The sequence below is a fragment of the Chenopodium quinoa genome, unplaced genomic scaffold (assembly GCF_001683475.1).
Source record: "Chenopodium quinoa cultivar QQ74 unplaced genomic scaffold, ASM168347v1, whole genome shotgun sequence".
Taxonomy (NCBI): Eukaryota; Viridiplantae; Streptophyta; class Magnoliopsida; order Caryophyllales; family Amaranthaceae; genus Chenopodium; species Chenopodium quinoa.
Window position 1 is genome coordinate 940,053 of NW_018744151.1, and position 21,171 is coordinate 961,223.

The window sequence follows — 21,171 nt, forward strand, 5'->3', positions numbered from 1 at the left end:
GACGACGTACCTCCGGCGTCCCCCGCATCTCCGGCCTGCCATCCGGTCTCCCCCGGCGAGCCAGTACGGCTCCACATTTTTTACACCGAGATTATTTCAATTTTAGAAAAAGGGCATAATGGTCAAATCATATCATATTTGTGGGCTTTATATGGTAAATTGCGGGCGATGTTTAGCGTTTCACTATAATTTCGCAAGACTGGTAGTGGCGATTCAAGGATAAAAATTGATGTCAAACTTTGGTGCTGGAAGGTTACAATGTGCAGCTAGGAGGTCGAATATCTAGGGAGTAGACTTTAGTGTGTGTATCAATGCTGTACTGGTTATTTTTAGTCTAATTCACTATTGGAGAAGTGAGGCCATTGAATTATTGCTACTCTGTACTAAACTAGCTAGGTAAAAGTGGCAAGTTACAAAATGGTCGTCGCTGTCCTGCTGCAAGACAAAAATGTTAACAGAGGTCCTGTTTGATTTGTCTGATATCTATTGTACTGAAGTGGCAAGATACAGCACGTTTAACTTGATACAATTTAGAAAACAGATTTTTGCTTTCCTAATTAATATGTTAGATTAGATGGATGTTAGATTAGATGGATGTTTATTCTGCAAGATATACTTGTTAAATTTTAAGGCATTGTTCATTTACCACATAATATAATCCCTTCTCTAACTTCAAGAACTCAAGGCATCACTCGAGCTAATAATGTAATTTATAAGCAATAGTACTAGATTACAACACATTGGCCTAGGAAACCATGTTAGCTAGTTACATTCCCTGTGTTATCGGGCGCTTACAAGTGTAACAGCGGCATGATTCGTAGATGAACTCTGTTGGCTCTGTCCGAAAGATGAACCGACATCCTTATTTTCTGACTGTGACTGAAGCCAGGTGGTTTTGGATGTGGAACATTTGCTAACTCACTTCGAAGCATTGAGATAACAGTAGAGATATTTGGTCTATCTTGAGCAGATTCTTCTACACATAATAGGCCGACTTGTATGCACTTCTGAATCTCTTCGGACTGTCCGGAGAAGTATGTATCAGCAATGGCTGGATCAATGAGAGAAATAACATTGTTCTCCTTCCACAATTTATATGCCTGAGAGAAAAACAGGTGATTTAGTCACGAGTCAGCCAGTCAATGTACGAAGCATTTCCTAATTGAATAATTCTAATGTTATAAAAGACTTACATATCCTAGCAGGCTTAGGGAATCCTCCTCGTACCAGAAAATACTATTCCTTTGTCCGCTTACAATCTCCAATAACAAGACTCCAAAGCTGAATACGTCTGACTTTTCTGAGAATCGCCCTTCCATTGCATACTCAGGGGACATATATCCACTGCATTATCAATCGAAACATGACTTTCTGAGTTCAAAGATAAATGAAAACTAGAATGAACATGCATGTTTTTTGTACTTACTATGTACCAACAATCTTCTGGTGTCATCTTGGTCTTGTTTCTCCCCAAAAATCCTGGCCATGCCAAAGTCTGAAATTCTCGGATTCAGGTTTTTATCCAACAAAATGTTGCTTGCTTTAAGATCTCTATGAATAATCTTTACTCTAGAATCTCTGTGAAGGTAAAGGAGTCCCTGACATATTCCATGAGTGATGTCGTAGCGTATCTTCCAGGGTAGTAGCTCCTTCTTCACCGGATCTGTGATTAATAGAGAAGTCATAATTAGTGGATTAAATTTGTATTTTTGACTACTAATAATGAATGCAAGATTATGTCAGATATTGTGATACAAACCAAAGAGAAGTGAGTCCAAGCTTTTGTTTGGCATGTATTCATATATCAACATCTTCTCATCTCCTCCCACACAGCAGCCCAGTAGTCTGACAAGATTTCGGTGCTGAAGTTTAGATATCACCAGCACCTCATTCATAAACTCTTGTACTCCTTGTCCTGAGGCTTTTGAAAGTTTCTTGATTGCAATTTCTTGTCCATCTTCTAATGTTCCCTACAAATCCAAATTCTAAAGTGAGTTTTACACCTTTATGTTTGTGACTTTTTTCATCAGAAAATTAGTTACCTTGTAAACTGGACCGAATCCACCTTTTCCAAGCTTGTTAGTGTCCTGGAAGTTGTTTGTTGCTGTTACCACCTCTTCGAATTCAAACAGTGGAACCTCCTCAACTTGATCTTGGTTTTCGTCTATTCCAAGAATATCTGTAACTGTTTTTCTCCTCTGAAGTTTCTTTCCTTGAGATGTTAAATTCAAAAACCGCAGAAACATTAGGTTATGCTCTTCTAATGTTCTAATGAATTGAAGCTATTTTGACTGCAACTATGAATGTCTTACCTTGCTTCTTATGGGCTTTGCTTCTCCACAGAACAAGTATAAGAGTAACAACTGTAGCTGCTCCTAGTAAGCTCCCTGTTGCTGCAATAATTGCTACTGCTCTACTGCTGTTCCCTGCAAACCATAATGAATTAGCTCCACAATATTTCCAAAAAACACCGAATGACTTACCATCCAAATATGACCTAACCCAAAAAGCACCGAATGACTTACCATCCAAATATGACCTGAATCAAATGGTTTTAAAAACTGTATTGCTACCTCTAAGCATACATCAAGATATGTCGGACAAGAAAAGATACTGTACCTAGTTCGGAATGTGCCAGTTTTAGGTGAAGATCCACACCACCTGCAGCCAACTTTTCTGTGTCAATCAAGTCTCTATCCCATGACATACATCCAATACTTGTATCAAATACATAAGCTATACAAGAACAATTCTGTAAGCACTGGTTTCTGCATTCATTTTCATCCAATCCAATTAACCATGCAGGGTTGTCTGGAACCTTTACTGCCTTCACCCTGAAAAACCCGTCTTCTTTTTCACTTCCTCTCTGACATTGCAATGATGTTTTTCTCATGCACCCGTTTTCCCAATGTCCTTTACTCCATTCTAACTTGTATTTTGGTTTGAATCCTTTCAAGCACCGGCAAATAGGAGAATTCATCAAATTACAGCTTCCAAATACTCCACACTTGCCATAGATGTCACACTTTGTGTGTGGTGCTTCCCAGGCCACCTTCCATTTTCTTTCGCTCTCATCCCACCATCGCTGAGTCAAAGTTCCTTTATAGCTCAACCCATAGTTAGATAACACTGACTGATTAGTGTAAGAATATGTTATAGAAATGGTACCTTGCCTGTCATTCTCAAGAATGAAACCGGCATCATTGAACTCATCAGTCTCGTTATTTTGTATTGCAGTAAAGATGTGGCCATTCCATGGACCACTCCTCCAGTAAGGCTGATCATTATTGTAAATGACAAGCTGTGGGAAGGCAAAAGAATCAATGCCAACCGAGAACCTTCCAGAAGACGGGTCTGAAGGGCCATTCCAGGCCTGTAACATTTTCCTCATGTCAGAATTCTTGTTGACAGTAAGTTTCATATTTGGCAAAGCTGTATCAGTTGGGTGCTTAAAGCTCTGCCACAAGATCATGCCCTCTTGATCCGCCAAAACTAGGTTGCCAGAGTCTAAGAGCTGCGCTTCTGATACTATACTTCTGTTAGTGTTGCTGGAGACAGAAACATTAATATTCGAGGACCAAAGTGTATGGTTTTGAGCATTCAGGACTCGAAGATTGCCATCATCAGATATTCTGATTGCTCCACCAGTTGAATCTTTCAGAGGTTTGTTCCGGTTAGCCACCCACACAACGTTACTCGTGGTGAGTTTACTATACCAGATTCCTACATAACGGTGTGTCGAGTTAGGGGGGCTAAAGAACCCCAGTTTAAATGCACCATTACTAGAGACTATAGTTTCAGGGTCTGTAAGGAACTTGCTAGCTATAATTTTGTCTAAAGCTGAAGTTTGTTGCAATAGAAAAAAAGAGAAGAAACTAATTGAATACAGATAATACATGGTATTTAACAGAAAAATTTGAATACAAATAACAAATGGAGTTCAATTTTGCTGGTTAACTGAGTAGGAAATACAAATGGGGTTAATATTGTGTTACTAAAATTTAAGGAAAATTTTGCTGATTGTATATTCTATTGTAGGTCGTGGAGTTTGGGTTGGAATATACCTAGGAAAGAGTTGAAGAAATGTACTAGTTATGATACTTATAAATGATTTAATCTGAGGATGGGAATCACCTTCAAAAAAAGCTAATCATTTTGTGTGTGTGTGTGTTTGTGTTGGGTAACTCATGCCACAATAATTATTACTGTTGGAAATTTTTTTATGTGCCTATTGTCCTCATTATAAGCGGGGACAAGAAGACATTATCTTACTTTTCTCTGTTACTTTTTTTTTAATAATATTTGTGTCAATCCACTATTGTATGTAGGAAGTATTGTGAAATGGAGAAAATATATTAACTTAAATCCAACAAAATTTTAATCTAATAATGTAAAAGTCAAAGTTGAACAACTATCGGACAGTGTAGGGAGCACTTTTTTTTTTTTTTTTTTTTTTGTTAAATTTTATTTGAAATAGTAGGGAGCACGTTTTTGAAGATGTTGCTTTGTGTAAATTTGTGAATGTTGATTGAAACATTGTCGGTGAATTTCAGAGGAATCAAGATGTATAGGCAACCCTAAACTTGTTAAGACAACAAAGGCATGTTTTTGAGGAAGTTGGAAAATTGTTGTACACTAAACTTGATCTACACATCAGCTTTATTGGCTCCTATCATAGTGTTATATATGCTGATACATATATGAATTATCAAGCACTTATAGTTGTGATAGATATAATATTTGAAGAACCACCTTCTTGCCCTTGCTGAGAGAACCTTTGATTTGTGTAAAATTCAGTTAGAGTGAAGCCAGGCTGCTTTGGACTCGATAACATTGAATCATGGTAACATCTGGCTTGTCTTTCGGAATTCTTGTACATACAATAGGGCTACTAGCCTACTAGTATGCACCATAAGACCTCATCGTGGAAGCATGGATCATAAATCACTAGGTCAGCTACCAAAGCAATGTTCGCCCAGTCCTACAAGCATTTTAACAACAATCATGGCAAGACCAGAGTCATGGTTGTGTAATGTGTATGATCCAAGATTTAAGAATCTATGGTTTTCGATTGACAATGTAGGAACTCAAATATGCACTAGTTTGCTGTCACGTAGCTAAGAGGCTCAAGGACTGCTCATCATCACAAAGTATGCTACGGAGTATTCCTGTAACCACTTATGATCTCTATCAGCAAATGGATGAGGGTAGGTATGCCTTAGTATAAGCTACTACAAAGAAGTTGAGACTATTGCTACTACAACTAATTCGGGTTGAATTAAAACTGATTTTGTTAAGTTACTATCACTTTGGTTGCAACCGGTTTGAGTCACTTAGGTGATCAGGCCAACTTCTTTTCAGGTCAATGTTTGTTTCAGCTTGTTACATTTTAAGTTTTGTATTTAAAATTGGATCTCAAATCAGCTACTTTTTGGTCGAGCAAGTAGCACTGTGGAATCTTTCACTACTTGACAACTACAAGTCTACAACTATGTACAATATTCTGTCCAAAAAAAAATAAAAAAATTATGCTTTCAATCCTATTAATAGGAGATATATGCAATTTTATCTATCTTCTTAATAAACTTGGAATGTAATAAGTAAATCAAGTGGTCAACATTTAATCAAATCGTGTAACGTGACATTGTTGGTTAAGTATTGACGCATAGGTGCTATTTACGTAGCAACTAGCAAGTAATAGCAACTATAAGACAAAATAGTGGTGAATTTTGTTTCTTCTAGTGGTACAAATATTATACCACTGTTACCTACAATAACTATAAATAGTACTACTAAAACAACTTATACTCTAGTATTAAAAAATATATGTATAAAAATACATTAAAAATACCCCTGTAAGTATAGTAGTATGTTAAAAATACCATTGTAACAATAATAAATCACAAAATAATAGCTATGTGTCTAGTTGCACTCGACATCGTTTGAAAATTGCTAATGTTGGTAACGATTTTATCCAAAATATCACAATTTTGTCATATGATTTACATGTCCCCTTTTATTTCAGATTACTTGCAATACAAGGATTGACATATAATTAATGAAATAAACAAGATTTTCCTCAAAAAAAAAAAAAAAAAAAAAAAAGTTGACCAAAATAAGGATTATAAACGGATGAAAAAAAAAAGTTGCAATTAATGAGAAACAAAGAGAGTATTTCGTCTTGTCAAAAAAAAAAAAAAAAAAAGAGAGTATTTCGTTGTCTTCAAAAAAAAAAAAAAAAAAAAAAGTATTTCGTTCATAAAAAAAGATAAACGGGGCTTTTGGCAAAAAAGACTAAACATAGTTTGCTCCCATTACTAGTGGCAAAAAAACTAGTTTTAGCACCCTTTCCATTTGCAATAATGTTGTCCAACAAAATTGAAATCAATTTTCCCGCAAATTGTAATGAGCCGTTTTAAGTTCGTTAATATTCCTACTTTCTTTTCACTCAACCAGTTACTCAAACACCCATCTTTCTCATTCTCTGCGATTAATTCAGAAATCGGAAAACCAAAAAACGGCGCCGTATTACTCACCAGAAACCTAATTTCATTCTTTCCAGCAAATCCACTTTACTTTGAGAAAAATGCCTCTTCGTATCAGGTTCTTCTCTAATTTCTCTTACTTTTGATCTCATTTTCTGTAAAATTTTGCCTTTTTAATTTCAATTGATTGTTTAATCGTATGTTTAATGTGAAATTCTGAATAATTTAGTCCAATTACCTTTGATTTTATGCTGTTTTTGTTCAGTTTTTCTACAATTAGTACTTTGTTTGATTGCTTTTGCAACTAATTTTATGCTTCTTCTTTAACGACTGCTATAATTTAATATCATATTGGTGAAGAATTTTAGTCGTTCGTTTAAAATTTCTCTTAATTGAGCTCCTTTCATATAATTGTACACCAATTGAAGAAAATGCTGGTTGATATCAGTGATTGACGAAGTTAGTCAATCAAGTGGCATTTTTGTGACAAATATTGAAAAAATACTGCGTAATATATAATCAAATTGATTTTAGTCTACAATTACATATTGGTGCACTCTTTTATTTTACAGTTGAATCACAAAATTTAGATTGTTTTTGGATGTTAGTTGAGGAGATTTACTTTAGATTGGTTTTTATGAAGTGATGATATCTTGAGAATGAGACTTGAATATGATGATACATTGTATTCAATAAAAATTTTGGATACAATGATGTATTGTATTATTGTATACAATAGCTTAGGAAGTACTTAATAATAAGAATTAATCAACCTAGCATATATTACCCTAAACACTTGGCCAAAACCACCTTCTCCTAGCTTGTTGCTTTCCTGAAAGTTGTCTGTTGCTGTGGCCAGTTTTTTAAACTCAAAGAATCATAGCTCTTCGAGGTTTACTAGAGCTTTATTGTTGCCAAGAATATTCAACAATGCTTTATAATTTTCAGTTTTCTTTCCTGATGCATGTTAAAAATTAGAACTTATAGTTCAGAACAGAAATAACAGAAGAAAAGAGGTGTCATCTGCCTTAAGTCTTCCAAGTCATATAAATATGGATAAATCTGTATGGTATAGATACTCCATATTCTATACAATTTATTAATGAGAAATTTGAAATCCTTGCTTTTTTTTTTTTTTTTTTTTTTTTTTTTTTTGCAAATCCTTGCTTATTGATATTTTATTTTCTATACGAAATATGTTGTGATCTTTATTTTCTCTCATCTTTCCATCAGCTGCATATATACTGTCTTTCTTAATGCTGAGCCATGTAAGTATAATTGATTGCATCCCATATGTTGGTTATTGTCTAAGTATGACATCAATCTGGAACATATTCAACTCTGTTCTTTGTGGGATAATGATTTATGTCAACGATAGAATTTAACTTTATAATGAATGTTACCTTGTTTAGACTTCCTCTTACACAAGAAGTATACAATAGCTACAAGGGTGGCAGACACTGAAGCTCCTGTTACTGCTATAATTATTTTTATTTTACTGTTCTTACCTGAATACAAGAAAGAATTTGTCTGCATGAGTAAGATTAGCTTCAATTTCTATTGCGTGAAAGAAGTAAATGCTAGATAAACTGTTAACTTTTCATCAGTAATTTTTTTTTTAAAAGCAGGTTATTTCTGAATGTTTAGAAACTTTTTAAATTAGCAAATTTTAACTTGATCAGTAAGTTTTTTGTGAAAAGAACTGAGCCTAATAGAAAAGGTTTTCCTACCTAGCTCTGAGGGTGCCAGACGAAGGAAAAGATCTGCCCCACTTGTGGAAAACTCTTGTGTGTCTATCAAGTTTCTGCCCCAAGACATACACCCCACACCAATGTCATACGCATAAGCTAAGCATGAACAATCTCTCAAGCAGTGGCTTCTGCACCTGCTTTCATCTAACCCTGGTGACCACTCAGTATTTGCTGGCACTTTCATCATCTTTAGCCTAAAGAACACATCATCTTTTGCACCTTTTACTCCACATTGAAGCTCGTCCTTCGTGTACACCCACTGCTCCAGTTTCCTTTGTCCCACTCTTCTTTGTTCTTTGGGTGAAAGCCCTTCAAACATTTACAAACTGGAAATTGGAGAGAATTGCAGCTTCCAAATTCTCCACACTTTCCGTAAAAGCCACACTCATTTTAGGGGGCCTGCCACCAAACTTTCCACTTGCCATTAGTATCATCCCAGTACTGTTGGATTAAATTTCCTTGGTAGTCTAATTCTATGTTTGACAAAGAATTTTCGGGGTTTGAATACACCACTGTAATGGTTCCCTGGTCATCATTTTGAACACTCAATCCATGACTATGGAAGTCAGGGTAATTAACCTGAATTCCAATAAACATGTTACCATTCCAAGGCCCGCTTCTCCAATATGGGCGATCATTGTTCCCTATAATAAACTCTGGGAGAATAACAGAATCAAGGCGAAGAGAGAACCTTCCTTCCGAGGGATTCGATGGGCTTCTCCAAGATTGTAAAAGAGGATTTTTATAGTTTTCTTTGTTGAAAGTCGTACTCATTTTTGGAAACATTGTGTTGGTGGGGTGATCAAAACTTTGCCATAATATTGTACTATTAGAACTGAGTAATACCAAGTTTCCAGAATCTAAAAGCTGAGCTTTTGACAAATTAGTGGCCCTATATGTGACATTTGACTGCCATAGGATCTCTTTCTGACCATTCAACACTTTTAGATCGCCGTCCTCTGTGATCTTGAATAAACCTGAAGAGTCATTTAGAGGGTTGTTTCTGTTTGCAACCCAAACAACATTCATCTCTGAAACTTTGTTGTACCAGATGCCGACATAGCGGTCTGTAGAGTGTGGTGGGCTGAAAAAGGCCAGCTTGAAAGTACCATCACCGGATATTATGGTTTCTCCATCATGAATGAACTTTTTCATTGTAATGCTGTCATTAGCTGTGGAAATTTGTATGTTGAAGTAAGAAAATGTTAGGATTAGTGTGGAGATAGATAAATACATGGAGACATAAGGAGATTGCATAGAAGCTGCCTTATTGTTAAGGTTCGACCAAACTTGTGAAAAGTTCGGTCGAACCCGGTTTTAAGTCAGTAGGTGCACCAGTTTACATTTCTAGAGGAGGAGTGACCAAACCCAAGGAGGTTCGACCGAACCACCCCAGGTTCGACCGAACTCTGGGTAGGTTCGGCCGAACCTCCCTGCTCCCTATTTCGTCGCTTCGTTTTCGGCTTGTGCGATTTGCTTTAATCTTAGCCGTTGGATTGTATTTTCTACCTAGACTATATATACCTTTTCTAAGCCTCTTTGTTGAGTATTCACAAACATTTAAACACATAGAGAGGTTTTGAGAGGGTTTGTGAGGAGCATTTGAATTCTATACAATTCATGCTTGTAATTCTTGAGTTCATTCATCATCAATATTACTCCATAGTGCAAGGGTGGGTTTTTTCTCCCGGTTCTCGGGTTTTCCCACGGTAACATTGTCTTCCTTTTACTTGCTTTAATTCCTTCAAAGTTGTTCTTGATTGTTATGCTTGTTTGTTCATTGCTATTGTGGGTTGATTGCAAGTTAGTTGAACACTTTAATCCTTACAATTGGTACCAGAGCCAAGGTTGAATCTTTGGTGTTTTGATGATTTAGGGTTTGTGTTAAACTTGAAATTGTGATTGAGTTTCAAAGTTTGGAACTTTAGGTGTTCAAAGTTTGAGTCTTGGGTGTCAAGTTGCATTCTTTGTTGTTGAAAACCTATTGTGAACTTTGTGTGTTTGATTTGCAATGGAAGAAGGCAAGTTGAGAATTGAGAAGTTTGATGGGAAGGATTTTGGGTTTTGGAAGATGCAAATAGAGGACTATTTGTATCAAAAGAACCTATATTTGCCCCTTACTAGTAAACCATCGGGTATGAAGGAAGAGGAGTGGAAAGTATTGGATAGACAAGCCCTTGGAGTGATTAGATTGACATTGGCTAAGAGTGTTGCTTACAATGTCAAAGATGTGACAACGACGGTTGGTGTGATCAAAGCATTGTCCAATATGTATGAGAAGCCATCGGCTATGAACAAGGTGTTCTTGATGCGTCGTTTGTTTGAAATTGAGATGAATGATAGTGGTTCCGCCCCCGAAGATATAAATGAATTCAATTCAATAATCTCTCAACTAGCTTCGGTTGAGATTAAGTTTGATGATGAAGTGAGGGCCTTGATCTTGTTGTCATCGTTGCCTAGAAGTTGGGATACCGTTGTAGCCGCCATTAGCAACTCTTCCGGAAAGTCGAAGTTGAAGTGTGATGATGTGAGGGACTTAATCTTGAGTGAGAGCTTGAGAAGGAAGAACTCGGGTGAGTCATCGGGTGGTGCTTATTCTAGTGAAGGTAGGGGACGTGGAAGACAACAAAGAGGTGCTCAAAGAGGAAGATCGAAGTCTAGAGGGAGGAGTAAGTCGAAAGGGAAGGTGAACATTGTGTGTTGGGTTGTGGTGTGAAAGGGCATACTAAGAGGGAATGTCCTAATCCCAAGAAGAAGGGTGGTTCAAACCACAAGAACCACGATGATGCTAGTTCATCGGTTAGCTTGGCATCAAGCGATGAAATCGGTGATGCATTGATCTTGAGTGTTGATAGTCCCATTGAGTCTTGGATCCTTGATTCGGGAGCTTCATTTCATTCTTCTCCATGTAAGGAGATTTTCCAAAACTTCAAGAGTGGCAAGTTTGGAAAGGTGTACCTTGCGGATGATGAACCGTTGGAAATTTTGGGGAAAGGAGATGTCATGATCAAGACCTCAAGTGGGAGCTCATGGAAACTTGAAGATGTTAGGTACATACCTAAGCTAAGGAAAAATTTGATTTCGGTGGGTCAACTAGACTCAAGCGGTTATAGAACCATGTTTGGTGAGGGTACTTGGAAGGTGTCAAAAGGAGCTATGGTGGTGGCTCGGGGCACGAAGACCGGCACATTGTACACTACCTTAGGGTGTAAAAGCATGATTGCTACAACCGCAAATGATGAGACTAAGCTTTGGCATACTCGGCTTGGTCACATGAGTGAGAAAGGGATGAAATTGCTAGCTTCAAAGGGTAAGTTGTCGGGGTTGAAATCAATCGACATGAAATTTTGTGAGACATGTGTTTTTGGGAAACAAAAGAAGGTGTCTTTCACAAAAACCAAACGGTCCTTGAAGAAGGAGAAGCTAGAACTTGTGCACACGGATGTTTGGGGCCCATACCCCATCAAGTCCCTTGGTGGTTCTCACTATTTTGTCACTTTCATTGATGATTCAACCCGGAAAGTATGGGTATATTTCATGAAGCACAAGTCGGAAGTGAATGAGAAGTTCAAGACTTGGAAGGCGGAGGTTGAAAATGTTTCGGGCAAGAAGATTAAGGCAATCAAGTCCGACAATGGAGGAGAGTATGAGTTGGAAGCTTACAAAAACATTTGTAAGGAGCATGGCATTGTTTTGGAGAGGACCATTCCCGGTAAACCTCGCCAAAACGGGGTAGCGGAGCGGATGAATAGGACTTTACTGGAGAGGGCAAGGTGTATGAGGTTGTTTGCGGGCCTCCCAAAGTGTTTTTGGGCGGATGCCCTTAGTACCGCGACTTACTTGATAAACCGTGGACCTTCGGTACCTTTGGAGTTCAAGATACCGGAGGAGGAGTGGAGTGGTAAGGAGGTGTCCTACACTCACTTGAAGACCTTTGGTTGTGTGGCCTATTTGCAATCCGAAAAGAAAGACAAGCTAGACCCAAAAGCCATCAAATGTTACTTCATCGGGTATGGATGTGAGAAATATGGTTATAGATTGTGGGATCCTAAGAATCGAAAGATTGTTAGGCATTGTGACATCACTTTTGATGAGAGCTCTTTGTACAAAGACAACTTTGGTGGGAAATCCGTTGAGAAAGAATCAATTGAAGATGAGCGGGAATTTGTTGAGCTAGATGGTAAGGTTAGAAGTGATAAGGAAGTTGAACAGGTAGAAGTTGAGGTGCAAATTCAACAAGCATCTCCTCAACATGGTGCTCATGTTCCGGTGGATTCGGATTCAAGTGATTCGGATGATGATGATCACTTGGAAACGGATGAGCGAGTAGTTATGGGTGAGCCCGTTGTGGTTCATTGAGAGCCATCTACACCACCAACGGTGAGGAGATCATCAAGAACAATCAAGCCACCACACCGATATTCTCCATCCTTGCATTATTTGTTGTTGACGGATTCCGGTGAGCCGGAATGTTATAAAGAGGCAATGGGCATGGGTGACTCGTTGAAGTGGGAGCAAGCAATGGAAGATGAGATGTCTTCATTGGAGAAAAACAACACTTGGGTGCTGGTTGAGTTGCCTAAGGGCAAGAGAGCACTTTTGTGCAAGTGAATCTTTCGAAAGAAAGAAGAACCGGATGGTACAATTCGGTACAAGGCAAGACTTGTGGTGAAAGGTTTTTCACAAAAGGAGGGCATTGATTATCATGAGATCTTTGCTCCGGTTGTGAAGCTAACCACTATAAGGATCTTGTTGGCTATAGTGGTTTCGGAGGACTTATTTCTTGAGCAAATGGATGTAAAAACCGCGTTTTTACACGGTGATTTGGAGGAGGAAATCTACATGAAGCAACCGGAAGGGTTTCAAGTTCCGGGTCAAGAGAACTTGGTGTGCAAGCTTAAACGGAGTCTATATGGGTTGAAACAAGCTCCTAGACAATGGTACAAGAAGTTTGACAATTTCATGCTAGGCAATGGTTTCGTGAGAGCGGAAGGTGACCATTGTTGCTACTTTCAAAGGTATGACAATGGCTATATCTACTTGCTTTTGTATGTTGATGATATGTTGATTGCGGGAACTAGTATGGAAATTGTCAATGACTTGAAAAAGAAGTTGTCAAGAAGATTTGAGATGAAAGACTTGGGTGAGGCCAAGCAAATACTTGGCATGAGAATTTCTAGGGATAGCTCAACGGGTGTGTTGAAGTTATCTCAAGAGGAGTATGTCAAGAAGGTGCTTAAAAGATTTAACATGATTGATGCAAAGCCTCGAAGCTCACCTCTTTCAAGTGAGCTCAAGTTGACTAAGGAGGATTGCCCAAAGACAAGGGAAGAGAAGGACAAAATGGCCATTGTTCCTTATGCTTCGGCCGTTGGTAGCATGATGTATGCTATGATTTGCACGAGGCCCGACATTGCTCACGCAGTGGGAGTTGTGAGTAGGTTCATGTCAAATCCGGGTGAGAGACATTGGGAAGCCGTGAAGTGGCTATTGAGGTATTTGTTGGGTACTTCAAGTATGGCTCTTTGCTTTAGGAGAAATGAAGTTGTTTTGGAAGGTTTTGTTGATGCCGATTTTGGAGGATGTTATGATTCAAGCAAAAGCACTTCGGGGTATGTGTATACTATTGGTGGTACGGCCATTAGTTGGATGAGCAAGCTCCAAAAGTGTGTCTCTATGTCTACGACGGAAGCCGAGTATGTGGCTATGTCGGAAGCGGGAAAGGAGATGGAATGGTTGAAGGGTTTCCTTGAAGAAATGGGCATGAAACAAGATGTTTGTGCGTTGTATAGTGATAGCCAAAGTGCGGTTCAATTGGCTAAGAATCCTATGTTTCATTATCGCACTAAACACATCAAGAGGCGTTATCACTATACTAGGAGTTTGGTGAAGGATGGCACGATGTGTTTGAGGAAGATTGCCGGTTCAATGAATCCGGCGGATATGCTCACTAAAGCTGTTTCTAGTGACAAATTGAGGTTGTGTAGGACCTCAATTGGACTCCATCATTAATTTGAAGGAGTGTTGTGCTATGGTGAAATTGTTTTGATGAATGTATTAAGTGTTCTTGAGGAAGGAGTGTGTATGTGGTAGTCTATGGTGCATGTTTGATCCTATCTCCAAGTGGGAGATTGTTAGGATTAGTGTGGAGATAGATAAATACATGGAGACATAAGGAGATTGCATAGAAGCTGCCTTATTGTTAAGGTTCGACCAAACTTGTGAAAAGTTCGGTCGAACCCGGTTTTAAGTCAGTAGGTAAACCAGTTTACATTTCTAGAGGAGGAGTGACCAAACCCAAGGAGGTTCGACCGAACCACCCCTGGTTCGACCGAACTCTGGGTAGGTTCGGCCGAACCTCCCTGCTCCCTATTTCGTCGCTTCGTTTTCGGCTTGTGCGATTTGCTTTAATCTTAGCCGTTGGATTGTATTTTCTACCTAAACTATATATACCTTTTCTAAGCCTCTTTGTTGAGTATTCACAAACATTTAAACACATAGAGAGGTTTTGAGAGGGTTTGTGAGGAGCATTTGAATTCTATACAATTCATGCTTGTAATTCTTGAGTTCATTCATCATCAATATTACTCCATAGTGCAAGGGTGGGTTTTTTCTCCCGGTTCTCGGGTTTTCCCACGGTAACATTGTCTTCCTTTTACTTGCTTTAATTCCTTCAAAGTTGTTCTTGATTGTTATGCTTGTTTGTTCATTGCTATTGTGGGTTGATTGCAAGTTAGTTGAACACTTTAATCCTTACAGAAAAGAGTAGTAGTACATAAATAGATGACAGTGTTTTTATATATGTGTAGGATGGTTTACTCTGAAATCCTAGTTGGTGCTAAGGAAAGAAGAGCTGATGGTATCTCTTGCTCGTGTTGCAGATTTAAATTAACCAAGAGCTAATAACCAATGCAGAAATTTTACACACAAATGGTCAAAGATCTTGACTTTTCTTGTGACATTAAGTGGTGGGCCACTTTATTGTTTTAATAAAGGTATGAAGAATTATCAAGCGAGAATTCCTCAAGATGATGCAAATGAAGTGAAAACTGATGCAGCCTGCAAGAATTTTTTTTTAAAAAAGGACAAACAAATCAAAAAAGGTATGTGGATACAATTAGTTTTGTGCATTATTTGTTGTAAATCATATGCCCTCATCTAGAAATAATACACACATATATCATACTAAAGGTTTATGATTGGATTGTTCTTCTCAAATTAGGATGGGAGAATTGAATGGTAAATCAAATATGTTTAAGAGTCTTTATGTGAAATCATGTCATATCCTTAATTATGTGGAGTTGAGACAATGTGAATAACTAATATTAAATGTAAGGTTTAGTTTTCTATATCTATGAGTGTTTGTTGACTGACAAATTCTATATGGACTTTGCCAAGTTTTGCATCTTTTTTAGGTTGAGAAATTCTATCTCCATGTAGAAATATTAGTTACCATGTCATAAGCCTCGTAGCCTCTCATAATTAAGACTGTGACTTGATTTTATAAAAAGAACTTTTAAGCTGCCCCTTTTGTTCATTTGTCATTGATTTATCTATTTCTATTTTAACTATTCTGATTATCATACACAATTTTTCTAGGTTTGACTTACCCACTTTACCTTAGAGGCAAATAATTCCACCATTTTTCTTACCCACATCCATTTTTTACTCTCTCTATCTCTCTCTTTTTTTTCTTTTTTTTTTTTTTTTTTTTTTTTGGAACTTTCCTTGGTTTACAGGTCTACAGCGGGTAGAACCAAAACACGAATAAAAAATAAAAAAGGAGTTTTAGTTGCGTCTTGAGTTTCATTTCTATCTATCCTAGGAGTAATTTAGGTGTTGCATATTTTGAAATCTGGCGTGAATTATTTTTATTTTTAAGAAAGGTGAGAACTTTTTTCAAACATTCTAAAATAGTATACAAGTCGATAAATTCCAATTAAAGGGATTTGTTATTAATTTCTTTATTTGCGTACATGTACCTTTTGGATGTCTCTTTTCTTTTTTTATTTTAGTTGTTGTCGTGTTGATATATGTGAATCATTTGTTTTTTTACTTGAAATTGATGAAACGTTGCTATGTTAGCTTGGTTCCTAGCATTTTTGGCATCTTCAATTAGTAGGGGGAAAGACGGGAGCCTTCAGAGATGGAACCATCATAATAGTCATATGACTCATATCAGTATTTGAATCATATGATGTTTTGATTCTTACCTTTCACTCTTAGTTCAATGAATTTGGAATCAACTCCAAAGTCTAGTAATAGATGTGATTCATGAGAGATATTCAGGTCACATCCTTTGCAAAGTCTAGACAAAAAAAAAAAAAAAAAAAAAAAAAACACGAAGTGTTGACCAAAATGTGAAATTGAAGTCATTATTATTGTCTGTTCCAGTGTTAGTCATAACTGTTAATTAAATCAAGTAATTAGGAAAGATATTGGCACTTTAGAGATGAAAATATTGATCACTAGTTTATACTGATAACCTTGTTATGGGACTAATTATGCGCTTTTATATGGTGCTGAATAAAACAAAAAGGATGATATTCAGAATAAAAATTTGATGCTTAGTATGATAAGTAGGACAGTCAAAGTAAAAAAGGGTTATTCACATTTCAAGTTATGCATCCCAGAAAAGCATAGTTAATTCAATTTTATAAAGAGAAAAATAGATATACTATCGAGCAGCCAAAGATGTTACAGTAACATAATTTGTGGAAGAAGTTTGTTCAGTGATCTGATATGACCCTGTATCAGACGACAGCTGGCGTTGAACAAACCCGGGTGGTTTTGGATTTGGAAGCTCTGTTATATCACTTAAAAGCATGGAGATGACGGTTGACATGTTTGGCCTGTCTTTGGCGAGTTCTTGAACACACAATAGCCCTACATGTATACATCTTACTGTCTCAGCTTGGAAGGGTGCACTATTAATGGACGGGTCGATCAATAAAATGATATTGTCTTCTCTCCACAATTTCCAGGCCTGCAATTGTTATTTCAGCAATCTTAGCTAATTATGCTTTAAGTTAAATGAAAAGTTTGAATGTATCTTGGATTCTGAATTTGTTGGCCCTTACTGTGACTTATTTTTTTCAAAGTGAAAAACAACTTACATATCCTAAGAGACTCAGGGAGTCTTCCTGATACCAGTAGTTGTTATTCTTTTTTCCGCTTACTATCTCAATCAGTACCACTCCGAAGCTGAATACATCTGATTTTTCAGAGAAGTGTCCTTCCATTGCATACTCTGGAGACATGTAACCACTGTATCGAATATAAACAATGCTGTTAGATTAGCAAACCTAGCTTTTGTTTGGCTGAATATAATAGCAAATAGCAGGGTACTTACTATGTTCCAACAACTCTTTGAGTACTAGCTTGATCCTGGTTACCCCCGAAAATTCTAGCCATGCCAAAGTCTGAAATTTTTGGATTGAGGTCTTTATCCAGCAGAATATTACTTGCTTTGAGGTCTCTGTGGATAATTTTTAATCTGGAATCTCTGTGAAGGTAAAGTAGGCCTCGGCATACCCCTTCTATGATGTTGAAGCATTTTTGCAAGTCTAAAGATTTGCGCTTTTCTGGATCTGCTCAAGGGAATTAGAAATGAAAATACAGTAATAAATATGTAGTGTAATATTACCAAGGTTATTTATTTATGTACTTTATATGAAACTAAGTCTGCACTTATCTATTTAACCCCTTTGAATTTATGCTTTGAGTTTCTGTTATAAACTTATAATGATAGAGACCAACCAAATAGAAATGTATCCAAGCTTTTATTTGGCATGAACTCATATATCAGCATTTTTTCCTCGCCTTCAGCACAGCATCCCAGCAGTTTCACTAGATTGCGGTGTTGAAGTTTTGAAATTAATGCAACCTCATTCATAAACTCTTCTGCACCTTGTCCAGATGCTCTTGACAGTCGCTTTACTGCTATTTCCTGTCCGTCTTCCAGTTTTCCCTGTAACAAATAGAGCACCTAAATTTTAAGGTTTTTAGCTTCATTAATTAAGGACTACTAGTAATACTCTGGAAAACTTCTTACTTTGTATACTTGCCCAAATCCACCAGCTCCGAGCAAATTATACTCATGGAAGCTGTCTGTTGCCTCAGCCAACTTGTCAAATTCCAATATTTGCAAGTCTTCAATCATAACTTGGCTCTTGTCTCTAAACACATGTGCGTTAGGTGTTGCTTGGCTTCTCTCAACTCTCTTGATTGGTAAGCATGGCACTTTACCTTTCGATTTTGATCTCCTCCAAAGGAACCATATGATGGCAGCAACTGCCGCTGTTCCTGAAATTACACTGGCTGCAACTATTGCTTTGATGTTTATATTATTACCTGTAAATCAGAAGAATTTTATTTATTTTTATTATAATACTAACCGTCTTTGTTCTTTTTGACTTTTAGGCTAAAAGAACAAGCTATCAGCTCACTATCAGGTGTGGATCCCATCTCCTAATCAAGCTAAACTAGTAGCAAAAACAGTTTTAGAGTGACCCAAAAATGCATCTTAATTTATTTTTTTTCATGAATAAGAGTAGTGAAGCAAGAAATTGAAGAAAGTAAATGTGTCTGGAGGTTCCAGCTTACTTAGCTCAGATTGTGCAAGCCGAAGGTATAGATCAACCCCGCCAGGGGAAAGGTCTGCAACATCGATTAAGTTTCCACTCCATGTCAAACATGTGATCTGGGTATCATATGCATAAGCCAAACAAGAGCAATTTGTAAGGCATGCACTTCTGCACTGATCTATGTTCAATCCTGTAATCAATTCAGCATTTTCTGGCACTTTCATCATGCTTAATCTCAGAAACCCATCTTGTTTACTCCCTGGTAGACCACATTGCAGTTGCTTTCTTCTTGCACACCCACTCGACCAATTTCCTCTCTTCCATTCTTCTTTGTTTTTAGGTTCAAAACCTTTCAAACAACTGCAGATTGGGGAACTATAAGGTCTGCAGCTGCCAAATTCCCCACATTTCCCATAAATATCACACACGTTATCTGGGGCCTTCCATGAGATCCCCCAATTCTTAATGCTATCATCCCACCATCTTTGAGCTATTATTCCCTGATAAGTTATTGCATAATGTGACATCAAAGTCTCATTTGCACCAGCAAACACCAGGGAAAGCATTCCACCGACTGTTTCTTGTGTGAATGACCCGGTATTGACCAAGATATTACCATAGCCAGTGTTATGGTATCTTGTCCCTATGAAAATGTTGCCATTCCAAGGACCACTTCGCCAATGTGGACGATCTCCATCCCAGATGATGATCTGGAATAGGCCTAAGGAATTAGTGCCAATTGAGAATCTTCCATTTGATGGGTCTGAAGAGCTTTTCCAAGCTTGCAAGACCCGCCTCAAATCAGAATTTGAGGTAAGGATGAACCTCATATTTGGTAAAACTGAATCTGCCGGGTGCTCAAAACTCTGCCATATGATAGTCCCATTTTCAGGGGTTGCATTGGATGGAAATCCTTGGACAACAAGGCTCCCAAAATCCGAAAGTTGAGCAACTGAGAATTTTGTGGCAGGATGAGTGACATTTGAAGACCAAAGTGTCACATTTCTTGAATTCTCAACTTGCAGATTCCCATCAACTGATAATCTAAGCACTCCATTAGAATCAGTGAGAGGACTATTCCTGTTAGCTACCCATATGACTTCCTTTACAGAAGGGAGATTATACCAGATACCAACATAGCGATTTGTCGAATTAGCAGGGCTGAAAAACCCAAGCCTAAATAAACTATTTTTGGAGACTATAGTTTCTGGGTCTTTTAGGATCTGTGTTGGTGTTATGCTGCTTATGGCTGTGGCCGCTGAGCATAATTCTAAACCAAGTGGTAATATGTAAAGAAAAAATGCATAAATTTGAATCATTTTTTTTTTTATAATTAAAGTCGAAGTTACATGGAATCATATGATTTGATTTTGGCTAATTGTTTAAATATCTTTAATGTTTGAAGCACAAGTCTTCTCTTTGTTTAGCACCACAGGTATGCTTGACTTCGTATTGTGACTTTGTGAGGTCTAGAGCTTGCCATTGAAAACTTATGGACTTGCCGACATGGTTGTATAGTTTGGTTCATATGTTTATATTCGGGAGTTTTGACCTGGTTGTCAACTTTGACATGTGAGTTGGATGGATTAAGGTTTGGCAGGAAGCCAATGAGCTTAAGTTGCTTTAGAATAAAAATGATTAATAATAAGAAGTGCTTAAGAACTGTTTTAAGGTCTCACCGAGTAGTCGGTTTGGTTAGCCAACTTTAGTCTGTAGATAGTCTAATTAATCTGCCGCCTTATTAGCTACTCTTGAGTACTTTCTCGATATCCTTTACATGTGCAAGCTAAGTAGCTATTACTCTCTTGTAATTATCTCTAATTACAGTGATTTGTGAATATAAACTTTACTCATTAGTAGCATTACTATTTTTTTCTTGAATGAGTCTACATCCTAAAACTTGGTAGCTGGTATATATGACTCAAATAGTCAAATTAGTAAAATGTGAAAGGGAAACTACTTGGAAAAGTGGCTAGTATTTGATTAGGACCTAAGTAATAAAAATCACCATCATGCTCAATTATTTGGGCCTATCATTTGACCATAAAATAAGTCACAAGGATTATTTTGTCAGCAACAATGATGATCCCACAGAGTCAACAATGGAATTTATTTAAATTGGTTGGCTTGATTACAACCCCAAATTTGTAGGAGCAAAAATTCCATGAAATCAATTATTTTAGTGGAGCAGCCTCTGAATTTTGATACGGAGTAATATGTACGTTTCTTAAAGTTTGTCCACTTCACTTTATACTGGGGTTGTCCCTTTGAGTTTATCTTATAATTCAAGTAACTATAACTATAAGGATCACTACTTTACTCTCACATTCACGAAAAAAAAATTCCGGG

The 21,171-nt window shown here is 37.4% G+C and overlaps 1 protein-coding gene across 1 annotated transcript; it reads right to left on the reverse strand.

Moving 5' to 3' along the window:
- Window positions 1-206: 206 nt before the first annotated feature.
- On the reverse strand, window positions 207-20,912 carry LOC110693368. Its single transcript, XM_021870501.1, is given in 19 exon segments — window positions 207-1,100; window positions 1,194-1,344; window positions 1,427-1,445; window positions 1,448-1,663; window positions 1,760-1,970; window positions 2,043-2,212; window positions 2,313-2,426; window positions 2,620-3,913; window positions 4,919-4,981; window positions 7,384-7,442; window positions 7,889-7,993; window positions 8,306-8,545; window positions 8,659-9,398; window positions 16,915-17,222; window positions 17,353-17,503; window positions 17,589-17,826; window positions 17,996-18,206; window positions 18,291-18,589; window positions 18,842-20,912. Coding segments are annotated over 19 exon segments (6,198 nt in total). The 5' UTR covers window positions 20,142-20,912; the 3' UTR covers window positions 207-791.
- Window positions 20,913-21,171: the final 259 nt, after the last annotated feature.